At 40.4% G+C, this 15,914-nt stretch overlaps 1 protein-coding gene across 5 annotated transcripts in view; it reads right to left on the bottom strand.

Annotated features, from left to right (window-relative positions):
* The window catches only part of pde8b (phosphodiesterase 8B), a 311,487-nt gene that overhangs the window by 47,747 nt on the left and 247,826 nt on the right, over window positions 1-15,914 (bottom strand). For all 5 annotated transcript variants that reach the window (XM_072547546.1, XM_072547538.1, XM_072547530.1 and 2 more), the window contains 4 exons: window positions 12,441-12,529; window positions 11,604-11,682; window positions 7,315-7,455; window positions 1,739-1,827 (listed from right to left, as the gene is read on the bottom strand). In XM_072547546.1, coding sequence (XP_072403647.1) covers window positions 1,739-1,827; window positions 7,315-7,455; window positions 11,604-11,682; window positions 12,441-12,529 — 398 coding nt within the window. The remainder of the gene's footprint in view (window positions 1-1,738; window positions 1,828-7,314; window positions 7,456-11,603; window positions 11,683-12,440; window positions 12,530-15,914) is intronic.

Below are 15,914 nucleotides of genomic sequence, written 5' to 3' on the forward strand. Positions count from 1 at the left end.
CTTCCCAACATCCACACTGTCCAGGCCTTTCAGTATTCTGTAAGTTTCAATTAGATCCCCCCCTCAGCCTTCTAAACACCAAGTATAGACTCAGCATCCTCAAATATTCCTCAATGTTAAACTTTTCATTCCTGGGACCATTCTCGTGAATGTCCTCTGAACACGCTCCAGGGCCAATGTATCCTTCCTGAGATATGGGGTCCAAAACTGCACACAATACTCCAAATGTGGCTTGACCAGAGCCTTATGGAGCCTCAGAAGTACATCTCTGCTTTCATATTCAAGTCCTGTTAAAACAAATGCCATAATTGCATTTGCCTTCCAAACTACTGACTCAAGTTTACTTTGAAAGAATCCCAGACTAGAACTGATTAAGCAATGATTAGTGGGCGGCACGGTGGCACAGTGGTTAGCACTGCTGCCTCACAGCACCAGAGACCCGGGTTCAATTCCCGCCTCAGGCGACTGACTGTGTGGAGTTTGCACGTCCTCCCCGTGTCTGCGTGGGTTTCCTCCGGGTGCTCCGGTTTTCTCCCACAGTCCAAAGATGTGCAAGTCAGGTAAATTGGCCATGCTAAAATTGCCGTAGTGTTAGGTAGGGGGTAAATGTAGGGGTATGGGTGGGTTGTGCTTCGGCGGGGCGGTGTGGACTTGTTGGGCCGAAGGGCCTGTTTCCACACTGTAAGTAATCTAATCTAACTCCAAGTCTCTTTGCACTTCAGACTTCTAAATTTTCTCCCCATTTAGAATATAGTCTGTGCCTCTGTTCTTCCGACCAAAGTGCATGATCTCATACTTTCCTGCGTTGTACTCCATTTGCCACTTCTTTGCTCACTCTCCTAACCTGTCCAAATCCTTCTGCAGCCTCCCTGCCTCCTCAATGCGACCTGTTCCTCTACTTATCTTTATAGCATCTGCAAACTTAACCAGCATGCCCTCCGTTCCTTCATCTACCTGGTTAGTATATAAAATCAAATGTCATGCTCCCAACACAGAGCCTCGAGGAACACCACTTGTCACTGGCTGCCATCTCCAAAGGACCCTTTTATCCTCACTGTCTGCTTTCTGCCAGACAGCCAAGCTTCTATCCATCCTAGCACCTTGCCTCTCACACCAAGGGCCCTTACCTTACTCAGTAGCCTCCTGTGTGGCACCTTGTCAAAGGCCTTCTTGAAGTCCAGGCATATAACATCCATTGGCTCTCCTTGACCTAACCTGCTTGTTACCTCCTCAAAGATTTCTAGCAGATTTGTCAGGCATGACCTCCCCCTTGATGAAAGCATGCTGGCTTTGCCCTATTTTCCCATACAGGATGTAGGACTTAAGAGCAATGTCAGTGTTTTAGCCCTTTGATCCTGCTCCATCAAATCATAACTTCAGGCTAATCTGGTTTTGGTCTCAACCTCAATTTTCTGACTGCCCCATTAGCCTTTAATTCTCTTTTCCATTAAAAATCTAATAGGAAAGTAGAATTTAGAAGTCAGGTGACATTAAATCTAGAAGTTGTATTTATTTTTGTTTAGATTTTATCTTCATTCATGGGATGTGGATGTCACTGACTGAGTTTCTTTTTTGGATTGACATTTAGTTCCCATTCCTAATTGCCCTTGAGAAGCTGGTGAGTTGCCTTTTTGAAGCACTCCAAGTCCCTGTAGTACAAGTACACTCACAATGATGAGAACATTTCAGGATGGCTTCTCCAGGTTGTGTTCTTCAGGTATTAAGTGATGATACTTACCCTCCTTGGCCTATTACAGGTGTTATTTTCACATCTTGCTGTATACTGTCTCCTGTTTTCTGCCTTGCATAGTAAATTCCATGCCATTCCTGTTAAAATAAATCATGGATTGTCTGTCAAGTTTGGAATAGCTGAGGATATTATTTCTTATGTCTTTTTGTGTGGGTTTCTCACAACTGCCACACGTAGGCTATCAAACAGCATAATGCAATCTCTTTAATATTCCATACTGTTCATACTGGACTCAAAATGTTAACTCTGTTTTCTCTCCAGATCTGCTGCATTTCTCCAGGTCTTTTCGCTTTTAATTTGCAAGAACACCAAAATGTGCAGTATTTTGCTTTTACACAAATTTCTCATTTCTTCTATTCACATACAATTTGAAGGACAATGTTGCATGTGAAGTCTGGAGTTTAATAACAACCCAAAAAAACTGGAAGTCTTTTGTTATAATGTAAATTAGAAACATTTCAATTCAAAAAAAGCTTAGTGTCACAGTTGTTTAAGGAACTATTTTGCACCTCCTGCTCTTTATGTCAGGGATTGAATCCAGCCTCAGGGAGGTAACTAATGACCAGGAATGGACATCTTCAGAGACATTGCTGCATTGTTAGTGTAGCTTTTTTTTAAACTTGACTGCCTCTTAAAGGCTTCTTCCAGCACAGCCTTGACTTTGAGGCTGGTGGGTAAAGTACTGGAGTAAGCCTTGCAGGTATCCCTGCTTGAGTGGAAGGTGGGGGGGGGGGGGGGGTGACACCTTTCCCAATGGCCTCCTTTCCACTATTCTTCCTTCCTAGATCACCAGGGTCTGTCTCTGTAGATGCTCTCACCAACTCTGGCTTCTCCATCCAGTTCCCTCATTCCCTTCTCTTCATCTCTATTTGGACCTCATCTTCTCTCTCCATTTTGAAATCCCTCTACTTACTTGGTCCAGGACTCCAGGATTGATAATCTGGGGATTGCTTGTGTACCCAGTCCTGGCCATCATTGTCATTGGCACTGCTGTGTCTACAAAGCCTCCGGCCAATCAGATTGCTCGGCAGTTTTGTAAGGCGGGACTTGCATGGAATGTTAATACTTGCGGGGTTGATATGTTCAGTGGGATTTATCCCTTTCTAAATCTTCAGATGGTGGGATAGGAAATATCACCAGCTGAAAAATCCTGACCCATGTTTAGATGACAGCTGGCATGAGCTGATTGTTCATTGGGAGTGAATGGCCTCCTTCTGCGATTCTGTGCTGCATCCATGGAGAAATAACAAGGCAAGGGAGTGCACAGTGAATAGTAGGATCTTGCAAAGTACAAAGGATCAGAGGGAAGTTGGTGTGCTTATGCATAGATCCTTGCAGGCAACAAGGCAAGTGAATTGATTCATTAAGAAGACAGGGGGATATTATTATTAAAGATTATTTACAGTGTGGAAACAGGCCCTTCAGCCCAACAAGTCCACACCAACCCACATTTACCCCTTCACCTGACACTATGGGCAAGTTAGCATAGCCAATTCACCTAACCTGCACATTTTTGGACAAAACCGGAGCACCCGGAGGAAACCTATGCAGACACGGGGAGAATGTGCAAACTCCACACAGTCGCCTGAGGCAGGAATTGAACCGTCTCTGGTGCTGTGAGGCAACAGTGCTATCCACTGTGCCACTGTGCCACCCTGGTGGTGTTGAAGACAAGAGCAGGAAGGTTGTAATGGAGCTGTATAAGTTATCATTTAGACCACAGGTGGAATACTGGGTGTAGTTCTGATCACCGCACTACAGGGAGAATGTGATTGAATTGATTAGGTTAGATTTAGATTTAGCTTTACTGCAGAGGAGATGTACCAGGTTGTGGCTTGGGCTGGAGCAATTCACTCAATTCCTCATCATCTTCATTGGCCAATGTACACAATCTCTATGACAGTAAGCTATGACATTTGTATAGGTCAGGGCTAATGTGGTAGTTTTGATTCGGGGGAGAGAGCGGAGTGGCATGGGGTCTACTGACAGCTACTTCATTCCAAGGCCACATGGACAATTTCTTGGGCCACCTTACTTAAGGTCAGGTTTATAAATATGCATGGGAAGGGCTTTTGTTGGGTTTGAAATAGTCTTAGTAAGGTTGGTGGCAGGGAGATGTCCTCTCAGTAAACACAGCAGTACAGAATCTCTTAGAGCACTCCAGGTGCCCCCTCTGATGAGGTAACCTAGACCTTAAAGTAGAATGATACCACAGGTGAAGCATCCTTTCACTAAACCTGTGTACTTTCGCTCACAGTTCTCACAGATCAGCTGCAATTTAAGGAAGCAAGGCAAAGGCCAATCCAACAGTTATTCTAGCACTCCTACTAATGCAAAAGAACAAATGCAGAAGACACCAATAATGATAACAGCTGGCTGCCACTCAACTTACAGAGAAAGAAGCTGCAGGATAAGAGCGACTATGGAGAGGAGAGATCATGTACTGAGGTGCAACTATCTGTAGATAACTGAGAGCCAGTGCAAAGTTCTTGGAAAATGGATTAGATGGCTAGCACAGATATAATGGGTAAAAGGGCTTCTCTTTGTACTGTGATACTCTATGACTCTATCATAGACAATGCCACAAGTTTAACTGCAAGTGTGACACTTACTGAGTTTTAGACCATTTTGATCCATTTAGATTGCTCCTGATGGTAGCTCTTGCAAAATCAATTTTCCTTTCTAAAACCATTCGTCACTTGCCAAATTGCCTTTTCAACACAGAGTGGCACAAAGTTTTTTTTTCACTGAAAAGCCACACTTTGCCTCACTTTTGAGTACACAGGAGAGAGGAGTTGTATTGAGATTAACACTTATTCAACAGTACTAGTGACTTACAATGAGAAGCACACAGCAAATTACTTTTGTACAATGTTTCTCTCATGAAGAATAATACCTCAGAATGCTTAAAAATAGTTGGAAAACTGATATAATGTATCTGGTATGGCAAAGAGACACTGTGAGGTGAGGAACAGTTCTCCCCTCTGTCCCTGTCTGTCCAAATTTCTCCATTTGGGGCTCTATACCTTTGCTTGATAACTCCCAGTGGGAGGATCTATGATGGTAAAAGTATAATATGAAGGTGACAAGAAGTTGGATGAGGAAGAGCACATTGAGAAGTGAGAAAAGGCATCAAAAGATTAAAAACTGGGAAAGAAATGGAAATATGAGCAAGACTGAATAGACAAACCCAGAAAATACAAACAGAAGCAGGAGGTGCTGGAGGAGCTGAGCAGCTCTGGCAGCTTCTGTGGACAGGAGAGAGGAACAGAGTCAACTCTTCTTTGGAACAGCCACACTGGTCAGAATCATCTTGGACTCCAAACGTTTACTCTGATTCCCTCTCCACGGATGCTGCCAGAAATGCTGAGTTTATCTGGCACGCTTTGGTTTTATTTCAGATTTTCAGCATTCTCTGGATCAGAAAGTAGCAATGCAGTGGGTGAGTGAATTCAAGCAATGATGAGGCATAGGGTATGAGGGCTCAGGAGCAGTTTGGTATTAAAACAGTGGAGTGTGCATGCAAAGATCCAAAGCAGGAATGGGCTACTAAATTAGAGTGGGCTGAGATGACGTAGGGATTGGCAAATACTTTGAAGAACTCTGAATCTTAGCTACTGAAGTATGCGATTGTGGGGACCATACGTGCCATAATTTTTCTTATTATTCACCCATGGGGTGTGGCATTGTTGGCTAGGTGCATTGTTAAAGATGTACTAAAGTTTTTGTCGGAAAACTGAAGGAACGTCATTGGAAAGGTCAGGCCTTGAGCTAATGAATGCAGACAGCTCTATGATTTTGGTAGCAGAAAGGAGATGTGTGATACAAGGAGGCATAGAATAAGGAGACATCTGCAGAATGTATAACAATGATGACGATGAATAATTTAGTTATGATTTCAGTGTCACATATTAATGTAGTGGCAAGAAATCTGGTGTTCTGTCAGCATCTTTGTAGAATATCTGAATCTGCTATGTTGTAAGTAAAGGTTTCTTTTATGAAATGTACCCAAGACTTGAGGAGTATTATTTGCAAGAACTAATTGCAGTTAGACTCCATGCACTTAATAAAATTAGGAGATAGTACTGGCAATGATTCAGATGAGAAAGCGGATATTGGGTTAATGTAGTACAGGATGCCAAGGTTCAGCATTTCCTGTATGTAACTTGGGATTGCAGTTCAGGAGAGGCTAAAAGTTTGGAAGAAAGTTTGAGAGCCAAAAATGACAGCCTTGGATTTCAGGAGGACATTTTATCTTGGTTTTGATATTAGTCACCTTTAGGGTCGTTGCTGAATTAGGCAGTAAGATCTAAATGGGCTCGATGAAATCTTGGAGTTTTGCAGATAAAGAGTAATTATTTGACAGTAATGTAATGCCAAAATCCACTTAATAATGAAAGTCTTGAGATTTGCAATTGCAATCTCAGCTTAAGGAGTCACTGATTTAAAACAGAGATGAGGTGGAACTGCTCTCAAAGGGCAGTGAATCTATCAAATTATTTAAGCCATTGGGTTGTTAAGGCTGGGCCATTGAGCATATTTCAAACTGAGATAGACTACTTTTAATAAGTAAGGGAATCAAGGGCAATGGAGAAAGGGCAGGAAAGTGGAATCGATAATTATCAGACCAGCCATGATCTCTTGACTTCTGAAGCAGAGTCAATGGGCTGAATAAGCAAAAGTGAGGGCTGCAGATGCTGGAAACCAGAGTCTAGATTAGAGTGGTGCTGGAAAAGCACAGCAGGTCAGGCAGCATCTGAGGAGCAGGAAAATCGACGTTTCAGGCAAAAGCCCTTCATCCTGATTCTTCCTGCTCCTCAATGGGCTGAATAGCCTACTTCTGTTCCTAAGCCTCATGATTTTTTCTGCATAATTTTTTGATGCATTTGTATGCTATCTTGTTGTTAGCAATTAAGCAACAAACATTAGCAAGTAATGAATGTAAAGACTCCTAAGATATTGAGAAGAAAATAAGAATTTTCACCCTTATTGTTGAGAAGCAATCACTAAATTCATGGCATCAAGAAAATATAATTTTTAAACAAAATATTTACTAGGAAAACAAACAGATAAGTATTAGTATTAACTCTGCATTTTCCCCACAGATGCTACCACACCTGCCGGGTTTCTCCAGCAATTTATGTTTGTGTTTCGAGTACTAGATTATATATGTAGCCTTCTCCTGATAATTCAGACAATTATTTGGCAAAGAAGTTTACATTTTCCAATAATTTAATTCAGCAGCATCTGACTAAACTTGGTCACGGAAAATCTAGTATTTTTCCTGTTCAGTGCATTTGGGTTCAATTCCCCTGTTTTTCACAAATGTTTCTGATACCATTACCTGTGTGACAATTTGAACAGCCCAAAAAGTGAAGTTTAAGGGTAAAAAGACTTGCATTTACATGGTATCTTAGAAAACACCAAAATTTGCGAAAACAGTTCACAAATAAAGAAATGTAGTCACTGTTGTAATGTAAGAAGATATGACAATCAATCTGCACAAAGAAAGATCCACAAACAGCAATATGGTAAATATGTCAAGGACGATAGAGAGTACTCACCTTTCCTTTCTTGATACATGTGTTTATCGTATCAAGAAGATCTGCTTTATTTTTGTCACTTTTGGGTAGTTCAGTAAGTTCTTTGCCAATCAGCTCCCCTTTATGATAACCCATCATACGTTCAAACGCTGGATTCACATACTGCAAAGAAAATCAAAACTCAAGTTAATTTTCTGATGAAATTTACCTCATGTGTTAATGAAAGCCGTATCCGAGGTTGTTATTTCTGGTCATACTATTTGCAATCACAGTCTATCATTATCAAAGGCTATTTTTCTCAGTAAAATTACTGAAATTGCACATTTTTCATCAAAACTTATAATTCCTATCCTAATATAACAGCATCATAAGTATACGTACACCACATGGACTGCAATGATTCAAGAAAAGAGAGACAAGCAAAATAAATGATACAGGTCCTGAAAATCTAAGTCTGCTCAAGTATGTATCTACTTTAACAGCATCATGAGATGAGCAAAGACTAGGTCAATCCAAAGATATACCAGGACCAGCCCCACAGCCCAAAATTCATTCAGTGCCCAACCTGAGGGTGAACTGTTGACTGTTTCCAAATATCAACTGATGTAGGAGGAGCTAGACCAAGAGACTCAAAATATTATAGTTCCCACCTCATGGGCCATCTTTGTAACAATGTAATGTGCTTGGTACAATAAAAGTAAAACTAATAGTTTGGTAAATGTGTAAACCATCTATTTTGGACAGCTGAAATTTTACAGAATTTTAAAAACTCTCTTGGAGAGGCTCTCTTACAAAGCGCTAAGCAGGATCACCCAAGTGATGCTTTGATTTGAAGACATCCAAGATCATTCATTTTCCCTGGCCAGGATATCTCTTCTGGACTTATTGTGGAAATAAGGGGAAACCACAAATGGGACAGCACAATTGCTAATGGTAATCATATCAAGTCATCCCCCATATCTATACACAGGAGAAAGTGAGGACGGCAGATGCTGGAGATCAGAGTCGAAAAGTGTGGTGCTCGAAATGCACAGCCAGTCAGGCAGCATCTGAGGAGCAGGAGAATCGACATTTCAGGTATAAACCCTTCATCAGGAATCATATCTATAGATACTTTGGCAGAGACAGCACTATATGACTTTGCAGGGGTGTCTAGGAAACGTATGTGCTGCTGCAACTAATTGCAAGATCTGTTTTTGGGCTTTCTCCTGGGCCAGATTCTTTTCTTATGGAGTAGGTTTGGCAGAAAACTCTGAGTCTTTCCAGTCAGGTCTCTAAGTTTACATTACAGTCAGATCCTGATGTCCTGTTTTACTCCTTTTACAACTAACTGCTATTTTTTTTCGATTAGAATAGATTCTCTACAGTGTGGAAACAGGCCCTTTGGCCCAACAAGTCCACACTGACCCTCCGAAGAGTAAACCACCCAGTCCCATTTTTAGCGTGGCCACTTCACCTGACCTGCACTTCTTTGGACTGTGGGAGGAAATCAGAGCACCCGGGGGAAACCCTCACAGACACGGGGAGAATATGCAAATTCCACACAGACATCACCCAAATCAAATTAGAAAAGCAAATGCCATTATAAACATGCAAAAATAGCAATAACACTCAGATTTGGTTTTATTGTAGTCAGAAACCCTAATTTGTAATTGTATTGCAAGGACTGTCCCATGTGCTGTTCTGCATTGCACTAAACAGATGAAAGGTAAGGATGATTCTTATAAATGTGTATTCATATGTAGTCACTGGGAAAACAAATATTAAAACTAGACTGATTTGCAAACCTCCAAGTCCCTGAACATCTGTTGCAATAACTAGTTGAGAGATCTTGCACTGCATTATGCTGAGACTGGTTGACACATAGTGATTGATAAGCTATGGTAAAATAATGTTGAAGTGTAGGAGAAATGAAACAAGAATATTAATTTTAAATGCTTTCTTTAAAGCTTCTTCAATTTGAATATTTAGATTCATGAAGCTGAGGGAGATTAATACAAGAAGCTGTTATTCTACCTCATTATCAAAGTGACTGTAGAAAAACTACACTCAAAGTAATGCTTCCCCATTTCCTGCTTGATATCCTCTAATGGCAAATCATTGCTACTTTAGTTTGAAGAAGTTCTATGCATTGCAAAGTAGTTTTCTACATTGACTTCATTTTATGGCTGCCAGTTTAGGGGTGATTTTCTGAGGGGATTATTTGGTTTTGAGCCTTAACCTATTAGAAAATGGATGGAGATTGTTTAAAGTAATCAAGCCTAAGGCACTTACAACCTGTGGAAAGGGCTTCCATTGAATTTGTTTGACATGATTCAAGCTCAAATCTTAGAGATCCCAACTTACAATGTTCTAGGTGATGCCGTTATTCAGTATGAAGTCGGAATTGTTAACTGTCAAGTGAGACATGAAATACAGAGTAGAAGAAAATTTAAGTTAACTGGTTGCCGTTTCAAACCTTTTGTTAGTGCTTGGCATTGGGATATTTGGTCATGATCCAATAGAAATGAATTGTACAATTGATAATTCTTATGATATTTCAAAAGCAAACCAATGATTTCAATGAAAACATGATTGCAGATCTCTTATATTTCTCCAATAATGATGCCTTGTCATGAAAATCTAAAAGGAATTCTAAGTTTTTGCTAATAGCCCACCCTATTTGGAGCTCTGCATACTTAAAGAATGACCTCACTGGAACAAGGCTAACTTTAAGAACATAAGAAAAAGACGCAGCAGTAGGCCCTCAAACCTGGCATAAATTCATAACATCAGAATTAGGCCATTTGGCCCTTTGAGTCTGCTCGGCCCTTTGATCAAGTCTATGTTTCTCAACTCAATTCTCCTCCCTTCTCCCTCTAACTCTCGATCCCCTACTAATCAAGAATCTATCGATCTCTGTCCCAAAGATATTCAATGACTTAGCCTCCTCTTGATTAGACTAGATTACTTACAGTGTGGAAACAGGCCCTTCGGCCCAACAAGTCCACACTGACCTGCCGAAGCGCAACCCACCCAGACCCATTCCCCTACATTTACCCCTTCACCTAACACTACAGGCAATTTAACTCACCTAACCTGCACATTTTTGGACTGTGGGAGGAAACCAGAGCACCCAGAGGAAACCCACGCAGACACGGGGAGAACGTGCAAACTCCACACAGAGAGTCGCCTGAGCCTGGAATTGAACCCGGGTCTCTGGCGCTGTGAGGCAGCAGTGCTAACCACTGTGCCACCGTGCCGCCCACGAATGCCGCTCTTCTGCAGCAATGAGTTCCACAGATTTCCCACACACTGGTTGAAGAATTTCAGCCCCACTGTTCAATGAAATCATGTCTGATCTGCCACAGGCCTCAGCCCCTCTTTCATGTGAGCTCTGCATAGCCCTCAATCCCTCAATACTTCAAAAACCAATCACCTTCTCATTAAATATTTTCAGTGATCGAGTGCCCAACAACTCTCTGGGTAGAAAATTCTAAATATCCAGCAACCGCTGGGAGAAGAAATCCTTCACATCTAAGTTTAAGTGTCCTCTTATTCTGTAACAATATGCCTGAGTTCGATTTTTCCCCAATAGTGGAAACATCTTCTCAACCCCTACTCTGTCAAACCCCCTCAGAATCTTGAATGTTTCAATAAGATCACCCCTCATTCTTCTAAATGCTAATGAATAATTGTCTAACCTGTTTTGCCATTCTTGATATGTCAACCCTTTTACCTCAGAATCAGCTTCGTGAACCTCTTTTGAACTGTCTCAAATGCTAGCAAATCCTTTTTCAGACAGAGGGAACAAAACCAGATTCCAGCAAAACAGACGCGGCCTCACCAACACCCTCTGCTGTTGTATTAAAGGCTTCACTATTCTTAAATTCTAACCTCTCAGCAATAAAGTACAAAACTCCATTGAATTTTTAATGACTTGTTGCACCTGCATACTAATCTTTGTGTTTCATGCACAGGAATAGCCAGATTCATCTCTGTGTACTTTTCTTGAAGTCTTGCTTCATTAAATGATGTTTAAATATTAAATAGTTAATACATTTTAAATAAAGACTGAAGTTCACTGGAAATGAACAGTACATTGGAGATGAAGTCCAGGGGTTTCCCTCAGATGGATGCGGCCCTAGAGTTACGCAAATTAACTCGGTGGACTGACTCTTCTACAAACATTTATTCCAATGAAGAACTTTGTGAGCTTTGCAAGCAACATATTTTTGCAAAGAACAAGGGTGGATTTCAAAAACCTTAACATGAAAGTAACTAATTTAAACTAACCCATTTATCCATGATAAAAGGTAATGTTAGGTCACCTGGATAACATGATCTTCATTTGTAATTTCTATGGCCTCCTGGCAGTGCTCTAGGGCTGTAAATATGGAGTTGCATGCCCTGAAAGAAATAGTCAGAGTAATGGAAATTGTTGAGTGATAGATGCATTTAAAAAAATTACTTAAGATGATTTGTATTAAGAGTGCAGGCATAAACCCCCAATAGTATGTAGCAGCAAATCACTAAAAGCTGATTCAGATACTTTACCCAATTGTCTGGAATTATGCAGCCTTAGAGTGCAATACAAGGCCATTCAGTTCATTATTGTGATGATGGTGCTAGCCCTTCAACTCAAACTATCTATTTTAATCCTATTTTCCTTACTTTTATCTGTGTTTTTAAAATTCTGACAATTTAAGTAAATGAATTCAATTCTATTTGAAGAGTTTTTGATGATCCTGCCTCAACAGTTACTAGTGGAAAAGCTTTCCATCAAGATATAATTGCATCTTTTTTGCTTTCTATGCCTATCACCAGCTCTCGATCAATCAACTCTGGAAATTTCCCTGTAAGACAAACTTAATTTGCCTATAATTATCTGGTTTATTATTTTCTTCCTGTCTTGAATAAGGATGTAGTGTATATCCCTGTCTAGTTCTTCAACATAATTCTTAGGCCCAGAGGTAATTGAAGAAACTATGATGACGGCATCTCCATTAATTTCATCCTCTACATCCTTCAGTATTCTTGGATTGCCTGTCATCTAGGAGCTGGTGATTGTTCTACACATTGCTCCATTAATATTTTTAATGCAGTATCCTGAATACCTTTTTCATTAATCGCATCTAGAACATGCAGCTAGTGTGATAGATACATACCGCAGTTTGAATTGTGACCGCACCTCTCCATACTCCAACTGGATCAATTCATTGTAACATGCAGTTACATTGGGGTTCTCCACATATCGCTATGGATAAGGAGAAAATAACATTAATGGCATACATTTCAAAACTCTGAGAAAAACCTTATAAATGCCTCACATGACCCTCTCACCAGGGAACACTAAGCCGCTCCCATTCTTCTTTCGGGACAGGGGCAACCACACAAGGGAAATTGCAGGAATCAATGAGGTGCTAACTCTCAGAGTGGGCAGTGTTATCAATATTATTGGCAGAAGACAAAATGTAGCATTGGAAATATCGGATGATTGGAGGACGGAGATGCAAGTAGTTTATCAGAGAATGTTAAGACTAGGAGAGATGTTGGACTCAATTGTCTTGGAAGGTGATGGAGAGGTGCTGGACACAGGAAGATCTGCTCCACTTTACAGAGGAAGGGAGAAGTTTCTAGTGCTAAATTTGTGGAGACATTTAGTATCCCACATTGTGGCCCAACCTTTCAATGGGTGTCTGTCAATTGTTTTTTGTTAAAAAACCCTGATATCATTAGAAATAGTCCAATGGGATCAAGGACAAGGTCAGACATGGCCTAAGATATCCACTCCTCTGCACTTATGTGGATTTTAATTTAATTTGGCTCCAACAGAAAAATCAGATTTGTAACGTATTACAATGGCACAGTGGAATAGCAACATATGCTATATCAAATGATCACAGAAACAATGTAAAATGAATCTAACCAAGGCCAGAACAGGCTAAGCAGTTTTCCAAGGATGGCTTGGAAAAACAGGGTCTGCTTTGTTAACAGTGTTAGATTTAATTCACACAGCTCAATTATTTTAAATAAATACTGAACAAACCATTTATCCACAGATGTAGACATTCTAATGAATAGAGAGACAGAAATTCCAATAAACACTGAAAACTTAACAGCATGGTGATTTACATTGACATATCATTAAACACAAGTGAGTTCTTTAATAATAAAGACAGACTTTATCAATTAATTTCATTATATACTGTAACATTCAATAGGCAATCAGCAGTTAAAGTGATTTATCGAGTGGGAGGTTGACCTTATTCACAGCGTTATAAGACCAAGGCAAAAATCACTGCTCACATCACAAGACATGAATACTGGTAATTACTTCAAACATGGCTAACTCAATGTCATGGCAGGTGTATTGCTTCCTACATACCACATACAGATTTCTGGATCAGCCCCTTTACTGAAGATTTCAAAACTATGGTATCTGCATTGAATCCTTGTCCAGTAAATGCTGTGAAAAAATGCTCCACTCTGGATATTTGGTGATAAAAGAACTCTGTGATACAGAACCCCACATGATACATGAGCCTGCATGCAGGATCCTTGATGTTGGCCTATTGGAAAATATCGCTGAAAGAGGACAAATTTTGTTGAAGCTTTCTTTGTTGCACTAATCTCGACAATTTGCAAGAATACTGATTCAAGAAGAAAACCACAGTATATATACATATACTCTATGTTAGGACAGTGCTGATTTGTTGACAATGGACTTTCATTGGTAGAACCATTGCCAACTACAATGGGCAAGGGTTAGAGTTGGGGTTAACCACCGATGCTGATTGATAGTTAATGGCCAAACATAGTTAAATTTCAACCTAGACATTGATTCTGATTGGTTCTCACCATGTTTATTGAGCTGATAGTTCTTCTAAAAGAACAGGGCCTTGTATATAACATATAGGTTTCAGAACATGCAAGTATGCAAAATTGTAAGCCTGACAATCCTAAACTGGTTATCAGTTTAAATCTTCAAACAGACAGGATTATTAAGCAAAGTTAACCAATTGTAGAATTCTATCAAACGTTGGACACAATGTTGCACATTTTGCTTGTGTGAGCTGGTTGGATTGGTCAATTCATTGTTTGTTGTGAGCAGCCAAAGGGATATACTGCTTAGACCATAAGACCATAAGACATAGAAGTGGAAGTAAGGATATTCAGCCCATCGAGTCCACTCCACCGTTCAATCGTGGCTGATAGGCACTTCAACGCCACTTACCCGTACTCTCCTCGTATCACTGCCTTGAAGACATTCAATATTCCAGCCTCTACTGCACTCTGTGGCAATGAATTCTGTAAGCCCGACACTCTCTGGCTGAAGAAATGTCTTCTCATTTCTATTCTAAATTGACCCCCTCTAATTCTAAGGCTGTGCCCACGGGTCCTAGTATCCCCGCTTAATGGAAACAAATTTCCAGCGTCCACCCCTTCTAAGCCATACATTATCTTGTACATTTCTATCAGATCTCCCCTCAACCTTCTAAACTCTAATGAATAAAATCCCAGGATCCTCAGCCATTCATAGTATGTTAGGCCTACCATTCCAAGGATCATCAGTGTGAATCTCCGCTGGACATGCTCCAGTGCCAGTCTGTCCTTTCTGAAGTGTGGGGCCCAAACTTGGACACAGTATTCTAAATGGGGCCTAACTAGAGCTTTATAAAGTCTCAGTAGCACATCACTGTTTTTACATTCCAATCCTCTTGAGAAAAATGACAACATTACATTTGCTTTCTTAACCACAGACTCAACCTGCAAGTCAACCTTTACAGAATCTTGGACGAGCACTCCCAGATCCCTTTGTACTTTGGCTTTATGAATTTTTTCACCGTTTAGAAAATAGTCCATGCTTGTATTCTTTTTGCTAAAGTGCTTGATATGACCTGCCAGTTTTGGGACATTGGTGAATATACTTGGTATCACATTGGTGCTGAAATTCATATACCACATTATTCATTTGAGAAATCGGCAGAATATCTCTTTACCTTGGCAACATGGCAACATCCTGCTAGCACTGAAGACCACCTACGTTACACCTGGATAGTAGCAATGTGAAACAGCCAACTTCACCTGTTGCTCAAATAGTTAGACTGAGCACTTATCAAGACCATTGTCTGGCCTTTCAGGAACTTAACATATTATGCAGTGAGAAATAAGCTGGTCAGGGAAACCACTGCACAACAGGATAGCTTTAGTGCATTACATTTGCATGATGACAAAATGGAGTAAGCCCCCTTTATGAGGTTCCTGAAAAGGCTCACCTTTTCACACATAGGACTGTTGAAATCCCAAGATATATAATGGCCAGTGAAGGTAGGCATACAGTAGTCAGTAATAGAGAACGCCTAGCCAATTCTCAGGGAGGAACTGAGACCAGGAAGCTCATTTTTGTATTCCATTTTGCGAGATATTGTGTAATGAGATAGTGTGTTATAGGTTATCTTTATTAACTCACTCACTAGCTCAGTATTTTCATTAATACAGGGTTCCCGTTTATTAATTCATAACCCTTTACTAACTCGTTATTTACTATAACACAGTTTCATTCATTCTATGATAAAACTGCAATTCTGTTCTATCCAAATTTAAAAACACCACTTTCAAACCCATGACTGCGTTTCCAC

Source organism: Chiloscyllium punctatum, chromosome 2 (genome assembly GCF_047496795.1).
Source record: "Chiloscyllium punctatum isolate Juve2018m chromosome 2, sChiPun1.3, whole genome shotgun sequence".
Classification (NCBI taxonomy): Eukaryota; Metazoa; Chordata; class Chondrichthyes; order Orectolobiformes; family Hemiscylliidae; genus Chiloscyllium; species Chiloscyllium punctatum.